Raw genomic sequence first — 23,118 nt, 5'->3', positions numbered from 1 at the left:
CCGCGCGGCCTCGGCCCGCGTTACCTCTCCCCCATCGCGGCGCCTCGGGCGCTACTCGCGTCCGCCCCTGACGCCGGCGCCCGATCACAGCCGGCCCAGCCGCGCCCACAGGCCCCGCGCGGGCCGGGAGGGCGGCACCCGCATGGCGCAGCCCGGAACGCAGCAGCCCGCGCCGAGGGGGAAACGCCGGAGGAAGCCGCGGCGGCCGAGGAGCAGGCGGGAGCGGGGGCGGCGCGCTCCCGGCCCACCACGGGCCCTGCAGGCGCCGCCCGCGGGCACGCGCCCGCCCGCCGGGACCGTTAGCTGGTGAGTCGCCCCGCCCCTACCGCCAGGCCCCGCCCAGTCAAGTTCCGTCTTGCCCAATCCAGACAGTCAGCAAAGGAGCCGCCCCGCCCCACTCGCCCACCAGGCTCCGCCCGCCGGGCCCCGCCCCGCCTGCAGAGGCGGCTCTGCCAGAAGGCAAACCCAACGAGGGTATCTCCAGAGCGTACATCTAGAGGACAGGTGCCTTGTCCCTTGTAGAGCTCAACTGTGCATTGAAATGCAGAACTAGACATTTCTAGGGCCTATGTCTCCTTGAACTCTAATGACTTTCATTCCATAGAAGCATCTCCAGTAAGAGCTATAGTGGCCTCCGAGAAGGGAACGTGCTGGTTACAGAACACAAGTGTCTTCCGCGGTTTCGTTCTGTGCTCGGTTTTTGAGGCACAGAAGTAGGATCAGTGGCTCAGTTTGCTGGAAGAAGGACAACCAGCAGCAAAGTAAGATCAGAATGCACACAAACATATCCTATGACATGTTAAAAATATTTGTAACTTATTTTGGCAATATTATCTTTTATTGTTGAAGTCTGAATGTCTTCCCATCACAACCGCAAGCTCCTTGAAAGCAGGAACATGAGTCTTAGAGTTGATGAAATCGCCGCACGGTAAGTCAAGTTGCCTTGTGATTTGAAAGTGTGTGGGGCTTAGAGGCTTGGGGGAACCTCAGGCTGTTCCTTTGGCTTATTTCTCATAGGTATAGATGATACACATTCCAAAAAAAAAAAAGTGACATCTATTAAGGCGATTCAAAGGCTACATCGTGAACAAGTAAACTTGTGTGCTTCTTATTTTAAATACCTTGAATAGAACAGAATTAAATTTTAGAGTTGCCCCAAAAATAGATAATCATTAAATTGCCACTTCTCCCTTCCCCCACAAAAAAATATTATTACTTAGAACTCATCATCAGTAGTAAATAGAGAGAATGTTCTACAGCTGTTCCATCTCTCTTACCATAGTTAAAAAGGGAATGATAGAAGTCATGCATGCCTCTTCCTACTTGGGAGAGGGAAGTAAGTATGCTCCATCAATTGGAGGAGAATATGGTGATTCAGTATAAAGACAAAGCCAGAAAACCCTAAGGGCCAAATATGTACTTCTTGACTGGCTGCAGTGGCTCACGTCTGTAATCCCAGCGCTTTGGGAGGCCAAGGCAGGTGGATTATTGAGATCAGGAGTTCGAGACAAGCCTGGCCAACACGGTGAAACCCTGTCTCTACTAAAAATACAAAAATTATCTGGGTGTGGTGGCACACACCTGTAATCCCATCTACTCTTGGAGGCTGAGGCAGGAAAATCACTTGAACCCAGGAGGTAAAGGGTGCAGTGAACCAAGATCCCACCACTTCACTCCAGCCTGGGCAACAGAGCAAGACTGGCTCAAAAAAAAAAAAAGTACTTCTGTAACCGAACAAGACTGGACAACCAAACACATTAGAATATCAACAAATGGAAAGGGTGTGAGCGCTCTTCTGTCAAGTAACCTCTCTCTCTGGGCCATGCAGCAGTCCCCAAGTCCTGGAAACCAGCTCCTGCCATAGCTTCAAAGCACACCCAGGACAAATCCTTCACCCCTAAATCCTTCAATTAAAAGACTTCACAGTAAACCCCAGGTTCTACAGTTTCCTTGGGAGCCAGGCAAACAGGATGTAGTGACAATGGAACCTAGGGTTGGGGCTGAAGATTTGAGAGACAGCAAGTGACTTCAGCAAGAGGCATTCACTAGAAGTGGAGCAGATGCTGCTGGGGAAGGAGGCTGGTGGAAGAAGCTTTGAACATCTGGAATTCAAAGTGTCCTCAGGATGCATTTGAAAGGTTTAGTTGGCATGGGAAAAGCAGAATGGCAAGAATACAACAATGAATGAAACCAAGTCCCTAAGTAGTTGTTTAATAAGGACAGAGTTTCAGTTTTACAAGATGGACGACTTCTAGAGATGGATGATGGTCTTGATGGTTGCACAACATTATGAATTTATTTTAAATCACTGAACTGTATACTTTGAAATGGTCAATATGGTCAATTTTATGTGTATTTTACAAGAAAAAAATGTTTTTTTAATGGTAGCTCAGAAACACTAAAAAAAATTGATGAGAAGCAAAGATGAACTTGGGCAACCAGTAGTTGAACAAAACCAAAGTGACAAAATGTTGCATTCATCATCAGTATTAGGGAGAGAGCTCCCACATTCTTTGGGTTTTGATTTCTAGTTTCTAAGCACACAATGACGGTTTCTAGTGTACGTTATCCAAATACATGACAGGATCATTTTCACAAAAACCATCACTAAATATATGAGTTCCCCCAAAAAAGAAGTAGGAATCCAACTTTAGTGAGGACCTTAAGGGTCGGAGGGGTGAAATGATCTACCCAAAGACACAGCTGGGAAGTGGCAGAGCAGGACTGTCAGCAGGCCTGACTCCAGCCACAAGCTTTCTGTTATCCCGTCAGGGCCTGGGCTCGCAGTAGTTACTAAATCAATACTTTATTTTTATTTTTATTTATTTATTTATTTATTTATTTGAGGCAAGGCCTTGCTCTTGACCAGGCTGAAGTGCAGAGGCATAGCACAGCTCACTGTGCCCTCTACCTCCTGGGCTCAAGTGATCCTCCCGCCTTAGCCTCCAGAGTCGCTGGGACTACCGGTGCACGCCACTACACCCAACTAATTATTTTATTTTTTCTGGGGACGGGGTCTCCCTATGTTGCCCAAGCTACAGTCAATAATACCTTTTATTAAAGGCAAAAATAACCAAAGCCCCTCATCTGCTGCTTGCATTCTGGGAAAAGGAGACAAATGATAAACATACAGGCAAATAATATATAAATCCCACCTCTGAGGTCAGGACGGGATCAGCACTATTTAAGGGGACAGGGCAAGATAACAGCGCAAAGAAGACAGGTGGTTAGACAGTTCCTTTGAGCAGAGGCCTCCATAAAATGCAGGAAGCTAATGTTACCCAGAAAAGCCTGTGTGAGAAGCAAGGGGCCCCAAGCAACTAGTGTGGTTCACACTTGCATTATCTTTGCCCCGTATCAGCATAACTGCCTCCTACCTGGGCTGCTTCCTCTCCAATTCATTTCCCAGGAGAGGAGGAGTTTCCTCTTTTCCAGTTCATTTCCCAGACTGCCACAAAGCCAGGTTTGGAACTGGTGCCTACTAATGCTTTCCCACAACCTAAAAGAGGTCTGAAGACAGATAGGTGCTCTGAGTCATAATGAGCTGTTATCACTGGTGGACGCTGGCCGCGGGACTTCCACTGTCTGTGCCCAGAGGGGTTCTGCACAGGACGAATGAGGAGAAGCCTCCATATTTCCACAGAGCTCCTTTCATATCTGAAATGCCCCATGCAGGTATGGCAGGACACACAGAGCAATCGGGAGAGGGATGGCAGGCGGCATCCCAGACCCATGACGGCACAGCAGAATAGAATGTCACATGGTGTCATTCATAACTTTTGCCTCAGTTGGCAGAAAGCCACGTCTCTCTACACTTACCCAAAAGAGACTCTTAGTCCTGTGCTACTAACCTCGCTGTATTTGATAAGCCCTCTCCATTACAGCTTCCCATCAGATTCACTCCACCTTGAGAGAACAGACAAGTGATTTTCCCAAGTCAGTTTTACTGGTTTTCCGCTGGTTTTCTCTTGATGCTTCCCTGGGGCACTCCCACGCCTCCCCCGCCCCCAGCCTGCTCCCCACACAGCCTCCCCCTACCCGTCGGCAGCTCTTTTCTTCTGTTCTTAGGTTTCTATGGAACATATATTCAACTACAAATACTGCTTAGACAATTTTTTGAGTTCAGTACATGATGATATCTGAAATGAACTGGTGATCCAGTGTTCCCATAAAAGCAAGAAAGAAGACTGCAGGTCGCAGCCGGGGTCTTGAGGAAGGTGTGGCTAGACAGAACTAGAGCAAAACCACTGTAAGTGGCGAGCTGAAGATGAAAAATCCTGCACCTGGAGTTTCCATGTCACTCAGAGTGAGAGGCAGAGACCTCAGCTTACAAGGCCTTAGTGGCCAGTCCTCTCTCTTCCAGGCCTCATCCCCCACACCCCCGGCTCACTCCACCACAGACACACTTGGCACCCTTCGGTTCTTGAACACCAAAGCCCACACTCCGGCCCAGGTCTGTGGACTTGCTATTCCCCCTACTTTGCCCAATCTTCTTCCAGATGGCATTTCTCACTCCCTCAGCTCCTTCATGTCTGCACCCAGGTGTCATTTTTCCTGGAGGGCTTCCTGACCACCATATGAAAACCACAACATTCCCAATGCCATTCCAGTACTTCTCATCCCCTTTTCTCACCTGATGTCTCTCCACAGTATGCATCACCTGATATATTCAGTTATCTCTCTATGCAAAATGTCTATCTCAACCCACTATGTTGTATGCTCCATAAGAGCAAAGTCAGCTGGGCGCCGTGGCTCATGCCTGTAATCCCAGCACTTTGGTAGGCCGAGGTGGGCAGATTACAAGGTCAGGAGTTCAAGACCAGCCTGGCCAACATAGTGAAACCCCATCTCTACTAAAAATATAAAAATTAGCCAAGCGTGGTGGTGCATGCCTGTAGTCCCAGCTACTCAGGAGGCTGAGGCAGGAGAATTGCTTGAACCCAGGAGGCAGAGGTTGCAGTGAGCTGAGATTGCACCACTGCACTTCACCCTGGGCAACAGAGTGAGAGTCTGTCTCAAAAAAAAAAAAAAAGAGCAAAGCCACCGTGTAATTCACCACTCTTTCCCTAGCACCTAGAATAGGGCCCGGCATGCGTAATGTCTTAGTCTGCTCAGGATGCCATAACGAAATACCATCAACTGAGTGTCTTACACAACAGAAATCTATTTCTTACAGTTCCGGAGGCTGTGAGTCCAATATCAAGGTCCACACAAGGTATATTGTATTCTGATGCCTCATCTGTTGACTTTGCTCACATGACCTCTTCTTTGTATGAGTGTGGGGAGAGAGAGGAAGCAAGCTCTCTGGTATCTCTTCTTATAGGGGGCACTAATCCCATTATGGAGGCCCCACCCTCATGACCTCATCTAACCCTAATCATCTCCCAAATGCCCACCTCCCAATACCATCCCATCAAAGGTTAGGGCTTCCACATATCAGTGGTGGAGGGACACATTCAGTCCGTAGCACCAAAGCTACTCAATAAATATTGCTGAATTTGTGAATGAATGAATATTTGCTCCTGCCTGCACCCTGAACTTCCAGGCCTGACACTCTGGGTATCTGTGCCTCTGTGCCATTGCATTGTCTTGGTTTTCTTGTTGGAAAAACTATAAACTCATCGTAGAATTTGATGGAGTAGCGAATCATGCTACAATATGGGTGACCCCTACAGACATTCTGCTAAGTGAAAGAAGCCAGTCACTGAAGACCACATATTATATGATTCCATTTATATGACACGTCCAGAATTGGCAAACCTATAGACAGAAAGCAGATTAGTGGGGCTGTGGGGGCAGAGAACGAGGAGGCAGTGCTAATGGGTGTGGGATTTCTTTGGGTGATGGTGGAAATGTTCTGGAATTAGTGGTGCAATGTGCACAATTTTTTGAACATCCTTAAAACCAGCTGAATTGTACCCTTTAAAATGGCGAATGTTATGGTATGTGAATTATACCTGAAAAAAATTCACAATGAAGCTGGTGTGAATGCAAAGTCTTTTCCTGGACCACCTCTGAGAACAAAACCATTTAAATGAAAACACGGAATGAAAAACCTTGGTTTTTCCGTGGAGCCTGGTGGTTGGTTTGTTCATTTTCCTCTCTTCCTACAATGTTTTCAGTCCACTACCAGAGTGGTCAGAACAGACATATTTGCTCCCAAATAGATACCTCAGCAGGATAAAATAAAATCTTCTTATCCTGTCCACGCTCTCCATCCAGTGCCCTCGGCTTGACTTTCCTACCCACCACATTCCCAGCCAGGCTCCAGCACATCACATTCTGTCTCAGAGCTCTCCTGTGTGGCCTGTGCATATGTGTTCCTTCCTTCCCCGGTTCCCACTCCTCCTTCAGATTCAACCTCAGCCCCAGCATCTGTGGCGGGGGTGCCAGATGCTTCAAGTGGCACCAGCGCTGCGAGCCTCCCGTCCAACGCCTGGCCCACTCCTCCTGGCCTTGTCTCCTTCTGATCCAGGAGTGAACCAAGCACTGGGCGCCTGGATTCTGGCTCCAACATCCCTGCCTGGCACAGAGTAGTCCCAAGAATAGATCCTCCGTGGGATATCCCAGTGGTTCAGATGGAATTTATTGGACAGGCCACATTCAATCACCATATGCCAGAAAAATGACCAAACTTTTTTTTCTCTTTGTGCTCAGGTAGACACAATTGCTTTGCTTCTATTTTTAGTGACATTAAACATGCTTTGGGAAATGAGGTCATGTTTCTGAGTTAGCATTCCTGCCTTTTCTCCTTCCAAAGAGGGCGTTATGAATTCCCTAGAGTACTGTACAAATCAAGAGAAAACAGGATTGTACAGATTTTACATGATGCTTTTGAGTCTACTGGTCATTTTAATAAGAGTTTGTTGTTTGGTTGCCAGAAATCCTGGGTTATTCAAAGACAGCTTTGCCAAAGAAAATTAACCAGTGAGGGCTGGAAATCCAGTCATGCTTACATAAGTCAGTGAGTAATGCGAGAGGACTTAGCATTAGAAAGGAAAAACGTGACTCAGGCCCCCGGATAGTGTAGGGGCACATCTTGAGCTGCACCCACCATTTCAAGGAATATTAAGACCACATGAGGTTTGTTGAGAGTTGTTTGGGCGTGCTCGGCTGTAATGTGCTATGGCCGGTGAAGGGTGAGATGTGCTATGTACGTTGGTGGGTTTCTTAGGTCGGTTGATATTCTGGTGGACTACATCGATGACCACCTTTGATCAAACATCCTCTCTTGCAACAATTTTTTTTTTTTTTTGAGACGGAGTCTTGCTGTGTCACCCAGGATAGAGTGCAGTGGCACAGTCTTGGCTCACTGCAACGTCTGCATCCTGGGTTCAAGCAATTCTTATGCCTCAGCCTCCTGAGTAGCTGGGATGACAGGTGCGCACTACCACGCCCAGCTAATTTTTTGTATTTTTAGTAGAGACAGGGTTTCGCCATGTTGGCCAGGCTGGTCTCGAGCTCCTGACCTCAGATGATCTGTCCACCTCAGCCTCCCAAAGTGGTGGAATTACAGAGGTGAGCCACCACGCCCGGATCTTCCAACATTTTATAGAAAATATGGAAAGACAGTGAGCTGGCTGTAGCAGCATATAGATTAAACTGAACGCATGCTAATAATTAGTGTATTTTAATAGAAGCTCAGCTCTAGATACAATAATAGGAAACTTGTGACATAAACTTGTGAAACACTCCATCATAAAAGTGATCACACTGAAGAAGGAAATAATATAAAAAGGGAACAGAGCAAAAAATGCCAAAATACACTCTGATGCCCTTGTTCCTTTTTTCTGTCTTCCAACTCTTGCTGCTCTTCCAATCAGTTAATATTCCTTCTGCTTTTCCTTTACTTTTCTGAGTTGTTCTTGATGTTCTGCCCCTCACCCTCATCTACCAGGCTTCCTGGTAGTGAACTGAGGGTATGACCCCAGTTCTCGCGCCTGCTGCTGGGAGAGCGTGGACAGGTCATGGCTCTAAACTCTCTTTCTCACCTGTACAGCTGGACATGGTGCCACCTTCCTCCCAGGCTTATTGTGAGATGGCAGCAGGCACTGAGCTGGGAGGTGCTCAGTTCCTCTCCTGTTCATTCATGTCAGAAAATGTGAAAATATGAAGCACCCACTCAGTGCTGGGCACTGGTGTCCCGACAAAGAAGCCTGGTTCCTGTGCTCGGGGACTGCTAACCTCATGGCACAGCAGCCAGGCAGGAATTACACAAGATGGGGCTCCTCGCGCTTCCCTCGCTCTGGGCCTCTTCCTCCTCCTCTCCCTCTCCTTCTGCATCTAAACACTCAAGGCCAGTGCTGGAAAACACAGGGAGCAGGCAAAGGGAGTCCTGAGCGCCTCATACCTCTTCACCTCAACCTCACCTCCCTCTCCTGTGTGCCCTGCTCTTTTCTCCACCCTGTCCCCAGCTCTGTGGTGTTCAGGAAACATTAACCGTGCACCTTGCTTGTGAGGCAGCCCCTCTGCAGGGTCCTGAGAAATTGAAGATAATGGGAATAACAGCAACACCTCTGCTTGTAAGGAGGTTGAAGAATAGGATGATACGCAAACATAATAAATATAATTTCAATATAAAAGCGAGAGTCCTAAAGTCAAGGAAACCTATCTAAGTCATTAGTTCCTTCCAACTGCCCAGATATTGTCTTCTATGAACAGGGCTTCTCTGGGTTACCACCATGGCTTTATGCCCCAGGCGGGACAGGCACTGCCCTCCTGCTTGGTCTTATGCCTGGAATGAAATCTCTTTTTTTTTTCTTTTCTTCCCTCATTGTTTTTATCCCCAAGCACATTCCAGAGCTCAGCTCCCAGCCAGATCGACCTGTCACATGGCATTGTTGGTTCTTCCCATTTGGGCCATACTGTTTCCTCAACATCCTTCCTGCTCTTGAGGAAGGTCTCACCCCACAGTGACCCTGGGATTCCCTCGTGTGTGTGTGCGCGTGTGCGTGCGTGTATGTGTGTGTGTGACAGAAAGAAACAGAGACAGAGAGAGTGTTTACAAAGAGAACTGACTTTCTCCCACCTCTTTAGAAAGGATGATGCCGACTGGGCAGCTGTCAGCAGCACTTACCATTCTCACTGTCCTTGGTAGTGCCCTCTGAGCACTGCTGGCCTCTTCACACAGAAAGAAAACCAAAGGGCTTTCTTCACAACCAACACCTAACACCTCTCCCAAGTTTACCTGTATTTTAACACAGGATTTTAATTTCTGTATGGGGCACTGGGTTCATATTTTGGAAAAATCAGTCCTGCAACTGTCTCTGAAATCATAGCCACAAAGTCATTCATTTTAAGCTCCAATTGGGATGGTGAGAAACTCAAAACCAAGCCTAATAATAGTAACAGCAATAATAATAATAATAATAATAATAAAACTGTCACTAGTTGAGCACTTCGTAGGCATCAAACACTTCTTAATTTTAAATGCTTTAGAAACACTATCTTATTTAATCTTCACTAAAACTCTATGAGGCATTATTGCTTCTACTTTACACGTGATGAAAGAGAGAGTCAGGAACATTATAATTGCCCAAGACCACACACAGGGCCAAGACCTAACTGTGCTCTGGGCATGCTCAAAACCTTTAATGACTGTACAGATCCCCATATGGGCCAGTTATTGACGTAAAAGAGATATTTACCCTGAAGAAAAGATGACCTCAGGGGACATGCTATACTCTTCAAATCGAAGAGTGGCTTTCATCTGTACAAGTTTCCGTGGCTCCAGAGATGGACAAATTTGGGGTTCATTATTTTAAAAATTCAATAATTGGAACAGTACTCATTTTAATTCATTGATCACCAAATAAGTGCAGAACCCGTCACATCCACACCATTCCAGCCAATTCCCAGATAGACCTGAAAATGAGACATTATCATCCACCGTCATAAAGCAGGACAGAGGACCCACAGAGGGTATGTAACTTGTCTAAAGTTCTTGGCAAATGCAAGTGTCAGGAATGGAACCCAGGGCACCACTTGATTTTCCCTAAGCTGTGCTGCCCGCAACTTTGGAGTAAAGGGACTGAAGTCAACCCTTTGCTTGAGATTCTAAAGACCATGCTCAGCGCTCATCAGGGTCCAGTGTCCTGAGGTCTCTCTTCAGGCTTCTCACTGTTTTTTGTTTGTTTGTTTGTTTTTTGAGACGGAGTCTCGCTCTGTCGCCCAGGCTGGAGTGCAGTGGCCGGATCTCAGCTCACTGCAAGCTCCGCCTCCCGGGTTTATGCCATTCTCCTGCCTCAGCCTCCCGAGTAGCTGGGACTACAGGCGCCCGCCACCTCGCCCGGCTAGATTTTTGTATTTTTTAGTAGAGACGGGGTTTCACCGTGTTAGCCAGGATGGTCTCGATCTGCTGACCTCATGATCCGCCCATTTCGGCCTCCCAAAGTGCTGGGATTACAGGCTTGAGCCACCGCGCCCGGCCTGCTCACTGTTTTATGCTCTCCAGTGCATGGCATTCTCACAGCCTGGCTGGAGGTGGGCAGCACGCAGCCCTCACACACACACTTGGGCAAACACTCCTACTAGCCTGCACAGGATCAATACACACAGCATGAATTACAGAATAGAGATATATACATTCAGCAAAAAGGATATAATCTTACACTTATCTACTTCTTTTCAGTTAATGACAGTCACCTGAGTTCTGCCCTTTATTTTGTTTCGAGGTGCTGTCTCAGATAGAATCCCTAGACGTTAATTTGATTAAACTAACACCCTCTGGTCAGAAGTAATTGAGAAACATGAGTTTATTTATAAAAAATAAATGGGAACTATTTATTTTTATCATATTGTATTTTTACTATTGCTTGCTTACCTTCATTAAAGGTTTTTAAAAATAAAAACGAGTTTTTAAATCCCATTTCTAAATATTTGGACTTAGGGTGATATTGTCAATGAACAGTTCAATGGGTTATCATTACTTTATTGCTGTGCAGAGCCTTTGCCACAGTAACTTGGAAAAATGCATCATAGAAACCCCAACCACAAAATTACAGATTGTTGCATTTGTGAAGAATAACACCCAATTTATTTTCTTTGCCTATTATTAAAAGAGGAGCATGCTACAGTCTTCCTCATACTGAAGAGATTATAAACGGCTGCACACATTTGCTGTTCTGTAGAACAATTATAGTAGTTGGCAGGCATCCACCACTGGAGGGGTCACAAAGAAAACGCCAGTTAGAAATAGGTCAGTGGAGTTTTTTTCGTTTTTTTGTTTTTTTCAGATGGAATCTCGCTTTGTTGCCCAGGCTGGAGTGCAGTGGTCTGATCTCGGCTCACTACAACCTCTGCCTCCCAGGCTCAAGCAATTCTCCTACCTCGGCCTCCCAGGCTCAAGCAATTCTCCTACCTCTGCCTCCCAGGCTCAAGCAATTCTCCTACCTCGGCCTCCCAGGCTCAAGCAATTCTCCTACCTCGGCCTCCCAGGCTCAAGCAATTCTCCTACCTCGGCCTCCCAGGCTCAAGCAATTCGCCTACCTCGGCCTCCCAGGCTCAAGCAATTCGCCTACCTCGGCCTCCCAGGCTCAAGCAATTCTCCTACCTCGGCCTCCCAGGCTCAAGCAATTCGCCTACCTCGGCCTCCCAGGTGGTTAGGATTATAGGCACCCAACACCACGCCCAGCTAATTTTGTGTAGGTCACAGGAGATTCTGAAGGAAAATTAGGAATGGATCCATAAAAAGCAAAATGGATTTCATGTGATTACAACTGAATTGAAGCGTCATCTGTTAAAATCTTACATTTTGCTCATTTCCCAAACCATTTCAAATGTTCTCTTGATAGAGATGCATTGGATATATTAGATAGTTATAAAATGAAAAAAAATGTTTATTTACTCATCAATTATAAAAATGGATGTTTTTGAATCACCAAAAATGAATTTTGTAATCGGGGATGCAAATAATAATATTCAAATGTATATTTCATTCAGAACTCAATGAATCCTAAATCTAAACAAATCGTGATTGTTCACATTTCTATAATCTTTATAAATATAATTGCTAAGTTATTTACATAAAGAATTCAAAAATTTGAAAACCATTTAGGGTAGGAATATGGCTCAGCAGACATATTCTTTTTTTTTATTTTTTTATTTTTTTTTGAAATAAGAGTCTAGCTCTGCTGCCAGGCTGGAGTGCAGTGGTGTGATCATGGCTCACTGCAGCCTCGAACTCCTGGGCTGACGCAATCTTCCCACCTCAGTCTCCTGGGTAACTGGGACTACAGGACTACAGGCATGTTCCACCGTGCCCAGCTAATTTTTTTTTTTTTTTTTTTTTTCAGAGATGAGGTCTCGTCATGTTGCCCAGGCTGGATAGAAAACATATTTTTAAATTCATTGGTAATTAAAACTGTGATATGTATGTTTGGCTTTTAGGCCTTTGTCACTTTTCCAGTTTTCTGAATATTTTCCAATTTTGGTTTAAATAATCTGAAAATATTATAGCTACAAAATTCATATTGAAAGTAATAAAAGGTGGTCATTCTCAGAAAACCCTCTACTGACACATCCAATCAGTCACCATGTCGAAGTGTTTGACCACGTTTGGCTCCATTGCCACCTCCTGTTGGTACTGGCACAGCTCTCTCCTGTCCCTTACTCAGGCCACCACTTGGGGCTCTAGCTGTTCTCACTGCCCCACAGCCTTTCTCCTCCAATCAACTCTTCATACTATCATCAAGTTATTGTATAATCGAGTGTAACTAAATCCCTCCCCAGCATCAAGATATTTTTAGTAGTTCAAGTTACCTGCATCGTAATGTCCAAATGTTTCCCAGCTTTGTCTCCATCCCTCCTTCCTGAACAGCCCCAGAGCTCTGCAGGCCTGTTCGTGCCTTTGTACTTCTTTTTCTGCACCTTTCTCAGCCCATTCTGTTTCCTCCTGCAGCATCTGGCTCCTCCTTCCATGTTCAATTTTGATGGCCCACCCTTGATAGCCCCACTCAAATGTCACTTCAAAATTGTCTCTCTCCCCCGACACTGTTTACGGAAAAACAGCAGTAAGTCCAGGAGAAATGACGTTTCTATCTCCTTTCTTACTCTCTCTGAATAATTTGTATATCCACCCATCCCAGCTCTTTCTATATTACACAAACCACATATTTACTTGCTATACCCCTCTCTGGAGACATTCAAGAGCAGAAAACATGTCTCTATATCCCTTGTTCACACCATCACCCTCTTCCCAACCCCAGTGCCTGGCACAGAACCCAGCAAATGTGTATGCAAATGAGGATGGTGATCAGTAAGAAGGGTCATTGCAAGGTCTTTCTGTGGAGGGTTGGTAAAAAGCTAGAACTTCAGCCTTAAATCATATAATGGAAGAATTCTGATCTCATACTTAAGTGGCTAAGTGCATGAATGGGGTGTTGGAAACACTCTTTCACATTTCAGGAGGTAGCAGTAAAAGACATCGGAGATGGGAAGACTCAACTAACATTCCTGATTTTCCACCCATCAATCAGTGCTCAGCCAGAAGAGCAGAAGGCTTTCTCTAGCCAGGCCAGTGCAAGGTGACTTCCGCCTTCGTAGACATCTTCAGCATTTAACTTCCACTCGTCAGCGGCTACATAGGAATGAAATGCATTTACTCATAAACTATGGGAAGTCCCTCTTGATCACGCCCTCTTGTATGTCACTCTGTGTTCCACATCATTCACTGCCAAATAAGCGAATGCAGTGATGTTCACATGTGTGGCTTCTCATGACTACTCCCTATAACCACTTACCATCTCTGTACAAATTTAAATTGGGGGAAGAAAAGGGAGTCCTTCTTAACTTTTCTGTTTTGGGTTCATTTCTTTAATAATTCTCTTATTGGACAGATATTAATAAACTGGTTATTCGAGAAAGTTGTGAGTTGATTTATCCTTTCACAGCAAACTCCAAAACAATTTTTCAAAGCCTAGGGAAGAGATGCACCCGTTCACTTTATATTAGTTTGGGAGGTATAATGGTGAAAAAAATAGGGTCTAAGAGGAGTTGGGATTCAGACTGTGGAAGACCAGAGAATGAAGGAATCATTGGCATTCATTGTATTGTAAAATACAATAATTTTTTTGTATTTTTAGTAGAGACAGGATTTCACCGTGTTAGCCAGGATGGTCTCGATCTCCTGACCTCTTGATCTGCCTGTCTCGGCCTCCCAAAGTGCTGGGATTACAGGCTTGAGCCAACGCGCCCGGTCGACATTTGTTTTTAACAAATCGAAGGTTTGTGGCAATCCTGCATCCAGCAAGTCTGTTGGCATCATTTTCCCAACAGCAAGTGCTCCATTAGCATGTCTCTGTGTCACGTTTTGGAAGTTCTCATAATATTTTAAACATTTTCATTGTTATTATATCTGCTTTGGTGATCTGTGATTACTAATCTATGGTGTCACTATTGTAATTGTTTTGGGGTGCCATGAACCGTGCCTAAGTAAGACAGTAAACTTAATCGATAAATGGTATGTTCTCTGACTGCTGTACTCTACCAACAGGCTGTTCTTGCCTCTCTCCGTCTCCTCCAGCCTCCCTTTTCCCTAAGACACAAAGTATTGAAATTAGGCCAGTTAGTAACCCTATAATGGCCTCTGACTGTTCAAGTGAAAGGAAGAGTTGCACATCTCTCACCTGAAATCAAAAGCTAGAAATGACTAAGCTTAGTGAGGAAGGCATGTTGAAAGCTAAGACAGGACGAAAGCAGGTCTCTTGTGACAAACAGCCAAGCTGTGAATGCAAATGAAGTGTTTTTGAAGGAAATTAAATAGTGCTATTCCAGTGAACACAGAAACTATAAGAAAGCAAAACAGCCTTATTACTGATTAGGAATCAATTTGAGTGGTCTGGATAGAAGATCAAACCAGCCACAACATCCCCTTAAGCCAAAGCCTAACCCAAACAAAGACCTAACTCTCTTCAAATCTATGAAGGCGCAGTGGCGGGCGCCTGTAGTCCCAGCTACTCGGGAGGCTGAGGCAGGAGAATGGTGTGAAGCCGGGAGGCAGAGCTTGCAGTGAGCTGAGATCGTGACACTCACTCCAGCCTGGGCGACAGAGCCAGACTCCGTCTCAAAAAAGAAAAAGTCTGTGAATGAAATGAGGTATTCGTGGACTTGCCATTCTAAGGGCTTCACTACGAAGCTGGAAGACCCTTTAGAGATTAGATGGTCCTCTGGTCACCCTGACCATTTCTTTTTGGTCCTCATAGATGGCTGGTTTTTAAACCATTTATCTGGGAAGATGCCATTCGCCTGTGTAGGGTGGTGGTTTGAGTTCAGGTGATGCAGCTTATTTGATCTCAGGAGTTTACCCAGTGGACAGCATGGTGCAGATAATTCAGCTCCTTAGCGGGAACTTGCAACTTAATCTGTCCCTTAAGCTTCAAATACACCTAAGTGACTTTGTAATTGTGATAAATAACATCTATAAAAACTAATACGAGACAACCGACATGAAAGATTATAAGTTGGAAAATATTGGTTACTCCATTTTAAAGACCTTTGAATTAAAATAAACCACCATCAACTAAGCATGGTTTAAACAGCCAACTGATTGGACACAGAGGATTAAGGTAACTTAATCCATGAAGAACCCAGTTTTCGAATTAAAGCAATGGGCTAAAGAGCCCTAACCTAACCCCTGTCCAATGTTCACTAAATGAATGAGTCAGGTATCATTAGCGGGATTTACTTTAAAAATGCATAGTAACAATTCCCTGTTCCAAAATAGGAAGTAAAGTTATTGATAATCTCTTATTACAACATTATCTATGGGTCCAGAGAATATGACGGTGAGATACTGTTAAGTAATAATGTGTGTAATCATCAGAGAAATGCATATTAAAACCACAATGAGACACCACTGTACCCCAGCCAGAAAGGCCATTATTAAAATGTCAAAAAACAATAGATGTTGGCATGGATGCGGTGAAAAGGAACATTTACACACTGCTGATGAGAATGTAAATTAGTACAACCTCTATGGAAAACAGTATGGAGATTCCTGAAAAAACTAAAAGTAGGTCTGCCATTCAATCCAGCAATCCTGCTACTGGGTATCCACCCAAAAGAAGAGAAGTCATTATATCAAAAGACACCTGCACAGATATGTTTACCACAGCACAATTCACAATTGCAAAGATATGGGCTGGGCGCGGTGGCTCATGCCTGTAATCCCAACACTTTGGGAGACTGAGGCAGGAGAATGGCGTGAACCCGGGAGGCGGAGTTTGCAGTGAGCTGAGATGGCGCCACTGCACCCCAGCCTGGGCGACAGGGTGAGACTTCGTTTCAAAAAAAAAAAAAAGATATGGAACCAATCGAAGTCCCCATCAACCAATGAGTGGATAAAAAAAGATGGTGTGTGTATACATATATATATATATATAAAACATGAAATATATATAAAATATAAAAATATGGTGTGTGTATATATATACACATACATACATACCACAGGCTACTACTCAGCCATTAAACAAAACAAAACAAAATAATATCTTTTGCAGCAATTTGGATGGAATTGGAGGTCATTATTCAAAGCGAAGTAACTCAGGAGTGGAAAACCAAATATACCATGTTCTCACTTGTAAGTAGGAGCTAAGCTATGGGTACACAAAAGCATACAGAGTGGTACAATGAAGACTGGAGATTCAGAAGCAGGGAAGATGGGAGGGGCATAACGTGCACTACTCAGGTGATAAGTGCACTAAAATTTCAGACTTCACCACTACACGGTTTATCCAAGTAACCAAAAACCACTTGTGTCCCTAAAACTATTAAAACTAAATAAATAAATTTCATATAGTATTTCAGGGTGATAAAATACCAAAGAATCAGAAACCAAAAGAAAGTATCATTTGCAAATATCAAATTGTAATCCATGCATTCAAAAAATACATAACATGAGTTTTCTATGGACAAGGCATGCAGCTGAATGCCTTATATTCTTTACATACTTATTAATAAGATTTTAAACAGAAACTTGTATGTATCAATTACCAAAGACACATCCATCTGTTAATTACTCCTTAGTACCCTTTATCATTTATCTAAAATATATATGTGTGTGTGTGTATATGTATGTGTGTATACATATATATATATCCTGTGTCTTATATATATATAAATTGCCCAATATAAGTCTTATATATATATAAGTCTTTAAGTCTTGCCCAATATAAGTCTTATATATATATCAGTTGCCCAGTACTTATTAATGCAATTTTAGAGTTGGTTTTGTAAGTAGGAACTAAATGTCTACTAATCAGTATGACTGCAAAATAAAACTCAGAATTGTAAAAAAATATATATATATATGTTAGTAACATGTGGATATAAAGACAATGTATTTCTGCCCACTGAGCAGGGCCACTGGAAAAGGCAAACACTTAGAAAGTCGTCTTTATAGCCACACATGACTAATTTTACTTAATATGATATCTGCAAAGTCCATGTGCTCTACTTGCCAAACTTCATCCTCCGAATTTAGAAAGATCTGATTCTGTATCTCAGCGGAAAGTTTGAGCTGAGCCTTCTCTAATGAAAGAAAAAGGGCGGAGTATGTGTACAAAAGGTACGTAGTACAAAAGGTACGTAGTACATGATTCTCTGTGAAGGACACATTTGCTTCCCACCTCTAGGCAGATAAAAGAACAACTTACAATGTCTCAGATCTGTTCTTTTTGTACTCTGCGTTTAGCCATCCTTTTCGTCTACTATGAGAAGGATCAATTCTACTCTTTCTGTTTTTTGCTGCTTTTTGCAGGGAGTTGGGGGATGGACAAGGGAGCATTTTAATTTTACATCAAAATACCAAGTTATTTGGCTGCATCTACATATGCCGGAAGTCACAATAATACGAGACCACTTTTATACAGCTTTTCTGATATTTATATTTTCTACAAGGATAGAGTTTTATATTTTCTACAACTTTTCCAGGGATTTGTTTTTTTTCTATTCACTCTACAAGCGTTTAAAAGTTATTCTTTCTAGAGGGTATAGAATTTATTCTTTCTATAGAACCTATTTTACTTGGTCTAGGAGCTTATGTAGGCTTCAAACTGTGTTTGGCTCTGAAAAGAATGAGTGCTTTATTTCTGCACTGTTTTTCTTCTTGCTGTGATTTCTTCCAAATCACCACATACTAGAAATAAGAATAACTTATAGTAAAGGTTCACACATAGATCATTTTTCCTGACTTTTTTTTTTTTTTTTAAATCTTCAGTCTGTTTGGCTCCAACTTTCCATTTCTACATGGGATTCCACCCCCAGGAGATTTAGTAAATGAGATAATTTAAAATCCTGGCTGGGCACAATGGCTCACACTTGTAATCCCAGCACTTCGGGAAGCTGAGGTGGGCACATTGCTTGAGCTCAGGAGTCCTAGACCAGCCTGGGCAAGAAGGCAAAAGCTCGTCTCTACAAAAAATATAAAAATTAGCTGGGGGACTAATTTTATATTTAGTGTGTGGGGGCACACACCTACAGTCTCAGCTACTCAAAAAGCTGAGCTGGGAGGTCAAGGCTGAGTGAGCCGTGATCATCCCACCACACTCCAGCCTGGATGACACAGTGAGACTTTGTCTCAAAAAAATAAATAAGAAGTAAATAAGTAAGTAAAATCCTAATGTGTTATGCTGGGTAATACATTTGTGTTATGTTATTCTCATGAAGAAGCTATCCGTTTGTTTTTCAGTGAAGGCAGCCGTCCCACATCATGTCTGAAGAGTACTGACTGCAGCGTCCGCCGATGTTAGGCAGCAAGCGTGTTCGTGTGGTTGTCATGCCCCTCATTTGGGTGTTTACACTAAGCTCGCTCTGGTGCTGCACACACGAGTCCCTCCTTCTCCCGCCCAAACCTTCCCTGGGCCACCCTGGGCTCCTCCAGCTGATCGCCATGCTGTCTGAGGAGCACCCCCACACGCCTGCACCCCTCAGTGCCTGGGGACCTGGGAATTGCTTTAAAATACCAACACAAGGCAAAGGGTCAGCATAAACACATGTGGCAGAACTTCAATCACTGTGGAATCTGCATCCTGAGTTTGTGAATGCTCCCGGTGAGATTTTTCTATACCACTGTACACGCCTGAAATTTTTCATGATGAAATTCTTAAAAAGAGGTCAAGAGGCACCGAGGTCAGGCAAGGATTACTGTCAGTTCCGGGTGAAGGAGGTGAACATCCAAGCATCTTGCCACAGACTCCAAATGTCTTCCCTTTGCCCCTGAGCCCCTGCTCACCCAACTCTCCGGCTCAGGTTGGCCTCTTTGGGCAAAAGGGCTGTGGTCACTTTGGCTGCAGGTGGAGTTGGCCCACAAGGAGCCCCCACAGGAACTGGGAGGAAGAGAGAGTACGGTCAGGGGGTTCATCCCCCCTGCAGCGTCACCAGGGCCTGGTTGTATCCTTCAGCCCAAGGTCACTGTCCTTCTCAGGGAGCCTGCTCTACATCGGGACTCTGCCCTTCAAGATTCAAGTAATTGCTCCTCCCCCACTCCCTCGGGTCTCGAGGGTCATGATGCCACGGCTACTACTTTCCCTAAGTCCCAGGATGGCTTCTCACGGTTCTGTTTCACCCTTTGCATATAAACCCATGATTGATCCTAACTGGACTGTGGGGTGCCTGTCTGGTAGAATCCTCCACACAGTTTGATCCATCCAGGAGGGAGAAGGGGAGTCAAACCGACTGTGACAGGTACAACGTGCCAGATTGGCAGAAAAGTACTGCAAAGCGCCATCAATGTGGGCTCCCTCCTTTCCTTCCCGAGTTCCTTCACGTGCACATGGAACATAGATCCCTTACCCTTCAGAAGCTGAAACAGTCAACAACGAGTCACCTTTTGCAGACCAGATGCAGACTGCAAATACCCTAAGGAATGACTCAGAATCACACATGCAGACTGACTTTCCTGTCTCCCAGGATGCAGTAAAATGGAGCCCAGAGCTGGGAGCTGCAGGGAAGCCAAGTCCACCGAGTTCCCCCAACTTGACGAGGACCTCGGATGCTCAGGAGGCATCCTGTTGCCTTTCGATGATTCTTTTCCTAAAGATACTGTGTGGTGCTCATCAGGACTCTAACCGCGCCCTCTCTTTCCATCTTAAATTTCCTATGTAATGGCCAAAGACACCAGATAAGCCTGTCCCCAAAACAGACTATGGCATACTTGGACATGCAGAGGGATGACAGTGGCAAAAAGAAAATCCCTGAAATTAACAAAGTGGAATTAGACAGCCAGGTTTGCAAGTAACTGCTTATTAGGCCAAGACAGTGGTAGGCAGCACCTTTCCTAGAACACCTGTGAAATGAGAGGCACTTTGGGATGCTAGAGTGATTCACACACTTAGAAAATACAGTGCCTCCCATGACTAGGCTTTGTGCTGTTTCTGGAGAAGGGAGACATAATAACAATGGTTGCTTTTTCTCAAGCACTCACTCTGTGTCAGATACGATGTTAAGTGTTTTACATGCATAATCCCTAACATTATTTCCTCATGATATGAAAAAAGTAACTGATTCAAGGCCACACAACTAGGAAATGGCAAAGCTGAGAGTCAAACCAAGGATGTCTGGCTCAAAAGTTTATGCTCTTGCCATTACACAACTTGTTTTCTCCTAAATGAGGTGGAAGGATATTTGTTGAGAGTTTTGTTTCATTCGGATGCAGAGGTATCGAAGAAAAAGAGGAAAGAGGGAGAAGCCATACAAGACAGGCCCTTCTCTCCCCTCTCCTGGCCACATGTGAAGGACCGGTTTTGAGCCTCTGACAACGTAAGATGAAGCCACAGTGTTCATGAAATACTGGGCAGGACTGAGTTCACACAGGGCCACCTCCCTTCCAGACAGCACAATAAGCACAGGCATCGGGAGAAGCCATTCACCAACCCTCACCACCCGATCCACAGGTTGCAGTCACCTTGGGCTCACAGGGACGTGGGGTGCAGGGGAGAAACGTCTTTCAGAGGGCACCAGCTGCAAAGGCCACGGCAGGGCTCCCGGACCAACAGGCTCAAATGGAAAGAACATGAACAAACTTGTTCCCAAGCCCATGTGAGATGTCACCTCTCCAAGGACACCCAGAAATAGCTGGGGAAGAATGTAAGCAGATGAGAGAAGCATGCAGGGTAAGGTCTTGTCAAGCAAGTTTGGAGTTTGGAGCCATGGAGATATGTGTGTACATATTCATTGACTTTTTTTTTTTTTTTTTTTTTTTTGTTGAGACGGAGTCTCGCTCTGTCGCCCAGGCTGGAGTGCAGTGGCCGGATCTCAGCTCACTGCAAGCTCCGCCTCCCGGGTTCCGCCATTCTCCTGCCTCAGCCTCCCGAGTAGCTGGGACTACAGGCGCCGCCACCTCGCCCGGCTAGTTTTTTGTATTTTTAGTAGAGACGGGGTTTCACCGTGTTAGCCAGGATGGTCTCGATCTCCTGACCTCGTGATCCGCCCGTCTCGGCCTCCCAAAGTGCTGGGATGACAGGCTTGAGCCACCGCGCCCGGCCCATTGACTTTATTTATCCTCATGAACTCCTGAAACCTAGGACAGGTGGAATATGGCTAATCCGCTTGTTCCTTCTTTGGGTCATGACTCTATTTCTGGGTTACTGGCACTAGGTCATGGCCCCAAGCCTATGTCCACCCCGTACCCCATCACCCGTGTTCGCTGCTCATTTCCTTCGCCCTCTACTGCACATCTGCTCATCCCTGGCTGTGCTGGTCTTCAGCTACGTGGACCCCACTGATCTGCCTGCTTTCCTGAACACTGGACTCTGCTCTACCACCTGAATTTTTAGTACTCCCATTGTGATTTCATCAAAAACATATATTTCTTCTTTGTCCCTGACTTCTGGCACAGAGCACCTAAAACTCTATGAATTTTCACCTAAATTCACCTAGAGCACCTAAAACTCCAGAGTCCTAGGCTTCGTTGCTTAGGAGTGATAGGAGTGTCTTTTGTTATTAATAAATAACCCTTTTTGGCCTTACCTCGGTATTCTTGGTATTCTTTTTTTTATTTTTTATTTTTTTGTTTTTTTTGAGACAGAGTCTCACACTGTCATCCAGGCTGGAGTGCAGTGGTGCGATCTTGGCTCACTGCAAGTTCTGCTTCTCGGGTTCACGCCATTCTGCCTCAGCCTCCCAAGTAGCTGGGACTACAGGCGCCCGCCACCAAGCCTGGCTAATTTTTTCTATTTTTAGTAAAGATGGGGTTTCATCGTGTTAGCCAGGATAGTCTGGATCTCCTGACCTCGTGATCCACCCGCCTTGGCCTCCCAAAGTGCTGGGATTACTGGTGTGAGCCACGGACCCGGCCTTCTTGGTATTCTTTAGATAGTTTCCCGATGGGGGTTGGTGGCCAGGGGAACCAATCACGTGATTAACGGGCTGGAACTTTCAGTCTCACTCCCGATCTCCAGGGAGGGGAGAGGTGCTGGAGATTGAGTTCCATCACCAATGGCCCTCTTTTCCACTACACTTCGGCCTGGGGCTCTGTCTTTGGCCTACCTATTCAGTTGTAGCAAGAATGCTGCCAAGTTAGTTTAAGTTTAGCGAGACTCCCCTACCTTTAATATCTGATCAGCTTGGCCTGCCATCAGCAAGAATCCCCTACCCTTGATGTCTCTCCTTGGGGATTTCCATGCATCGACCCCTCTGCTCCTGGACTAGAAATCCCAGCTCTCTTTGCCATATTGGGAATTGAGCCCAATTTCATCCCTATTGTGTAGTCATGACATCTATTGCAATAGCCCTAAACAAAGTCGTCCTCACCATTTAAACAAATGTCAGAATAATTTGTTCTTTAACACTTACAGTGTTATGACTTGCATAGGATCAGATTCATCATTAGGGCTGGGCGCAGTGGCTCACGCGTATAATCCCAGCACTTTGGGAGGCTGAGGCGGGTGGATCACCTGAGGTCAGGAGTTTGAGACCAGCTTGGCCAAGATGGTGAAACCCCATCTCTGCTAAAAATACAAAAAATTAGCCAGGTGTGGTGATGCACACCTGTAGTCCCAGCTACTCGGGAGGCTGAGGCAGAAGGATCACCTGAACCCGGGAGACAGAGGTTGTAGTGAGCCAAGATCATGTCACTGCACTCCAGACTGGGTGACAGAGCAAGAATCCTTCTCAAAAACA

General features: G+C 45.0%; 1 protein-coding gene and 1 long non-coding RNA gene across 7 annotated transcripts in view; one reads left to right on the top strand and one right to left on the bottom strand.

Moving 5' to 3' along the window:
• The window catches only part of SACS (sacsin molecular chaperone), a 128,538-nt gene that overhangs the window by 44,193 nt on the left and 61,227 nt on the right, over positions 1-23,118 (bottom strand). Inside the window, exon 1 of one of the 4 annotated variants that reach the window (XM_033237197.1) lies at positions 25-301. The exons of the other annotated variants lie outside the window; for them this stretch is intronic. Coding sequence (XP_033093088.1) covers positions 25-35 — 11 coding nt within the window. The 5' untranslated portion in view covers positions 36-301. Of the gene's footprint in view, positions 1-24; positions 302-23,118 lie in introns of those variants that run through there. 4 annotated transcript variants of the gene reach the window in all.
• LOC117098590 lies at positions 217-21,146 on the top strand. 3 transcript variants are annotated; one of them, XR_004443485.1, is made up of 4 exons: positions 217-306; positions 605-761; positions 850-928; positions 13,405-13,826. It is a non-coding gene; the product is annotated as an uncharacterized LOC117098590 (long non-coding RNA). The 3 variants fall into 3 exon arrangements; XR_004443486.1 differs by lacking the exons at positions 217-306; positions 13,405-13,826 and adding an exon at positions 18,689-21,146 and having other exon boundaries at positions 372-761; XR_004443483.1 differs by lacking the exon at positions 217-306 and having other exon boundaries at positions 372-761.

Source organism: Trachypithecus francoisi, unplaced genomic scaffold (genome assembly GCF_009764315.1).
Source record: "Trachypithecus francoisi isolate TF-2019V2 unplaced genomic scaffold, Tfra_2.0 Contig01461, whole genome shotgun sequence".
NCBI classification, from domain to species: Eukaryota; Metazoa; Chordata; class Mammalia; order Primates; family Cercopithecidae; genus Trachypithecus; species Trachypithecus francoisi.
This window is presented reverse-complemented; position numbering and strand designations above follow the sequence as displayed.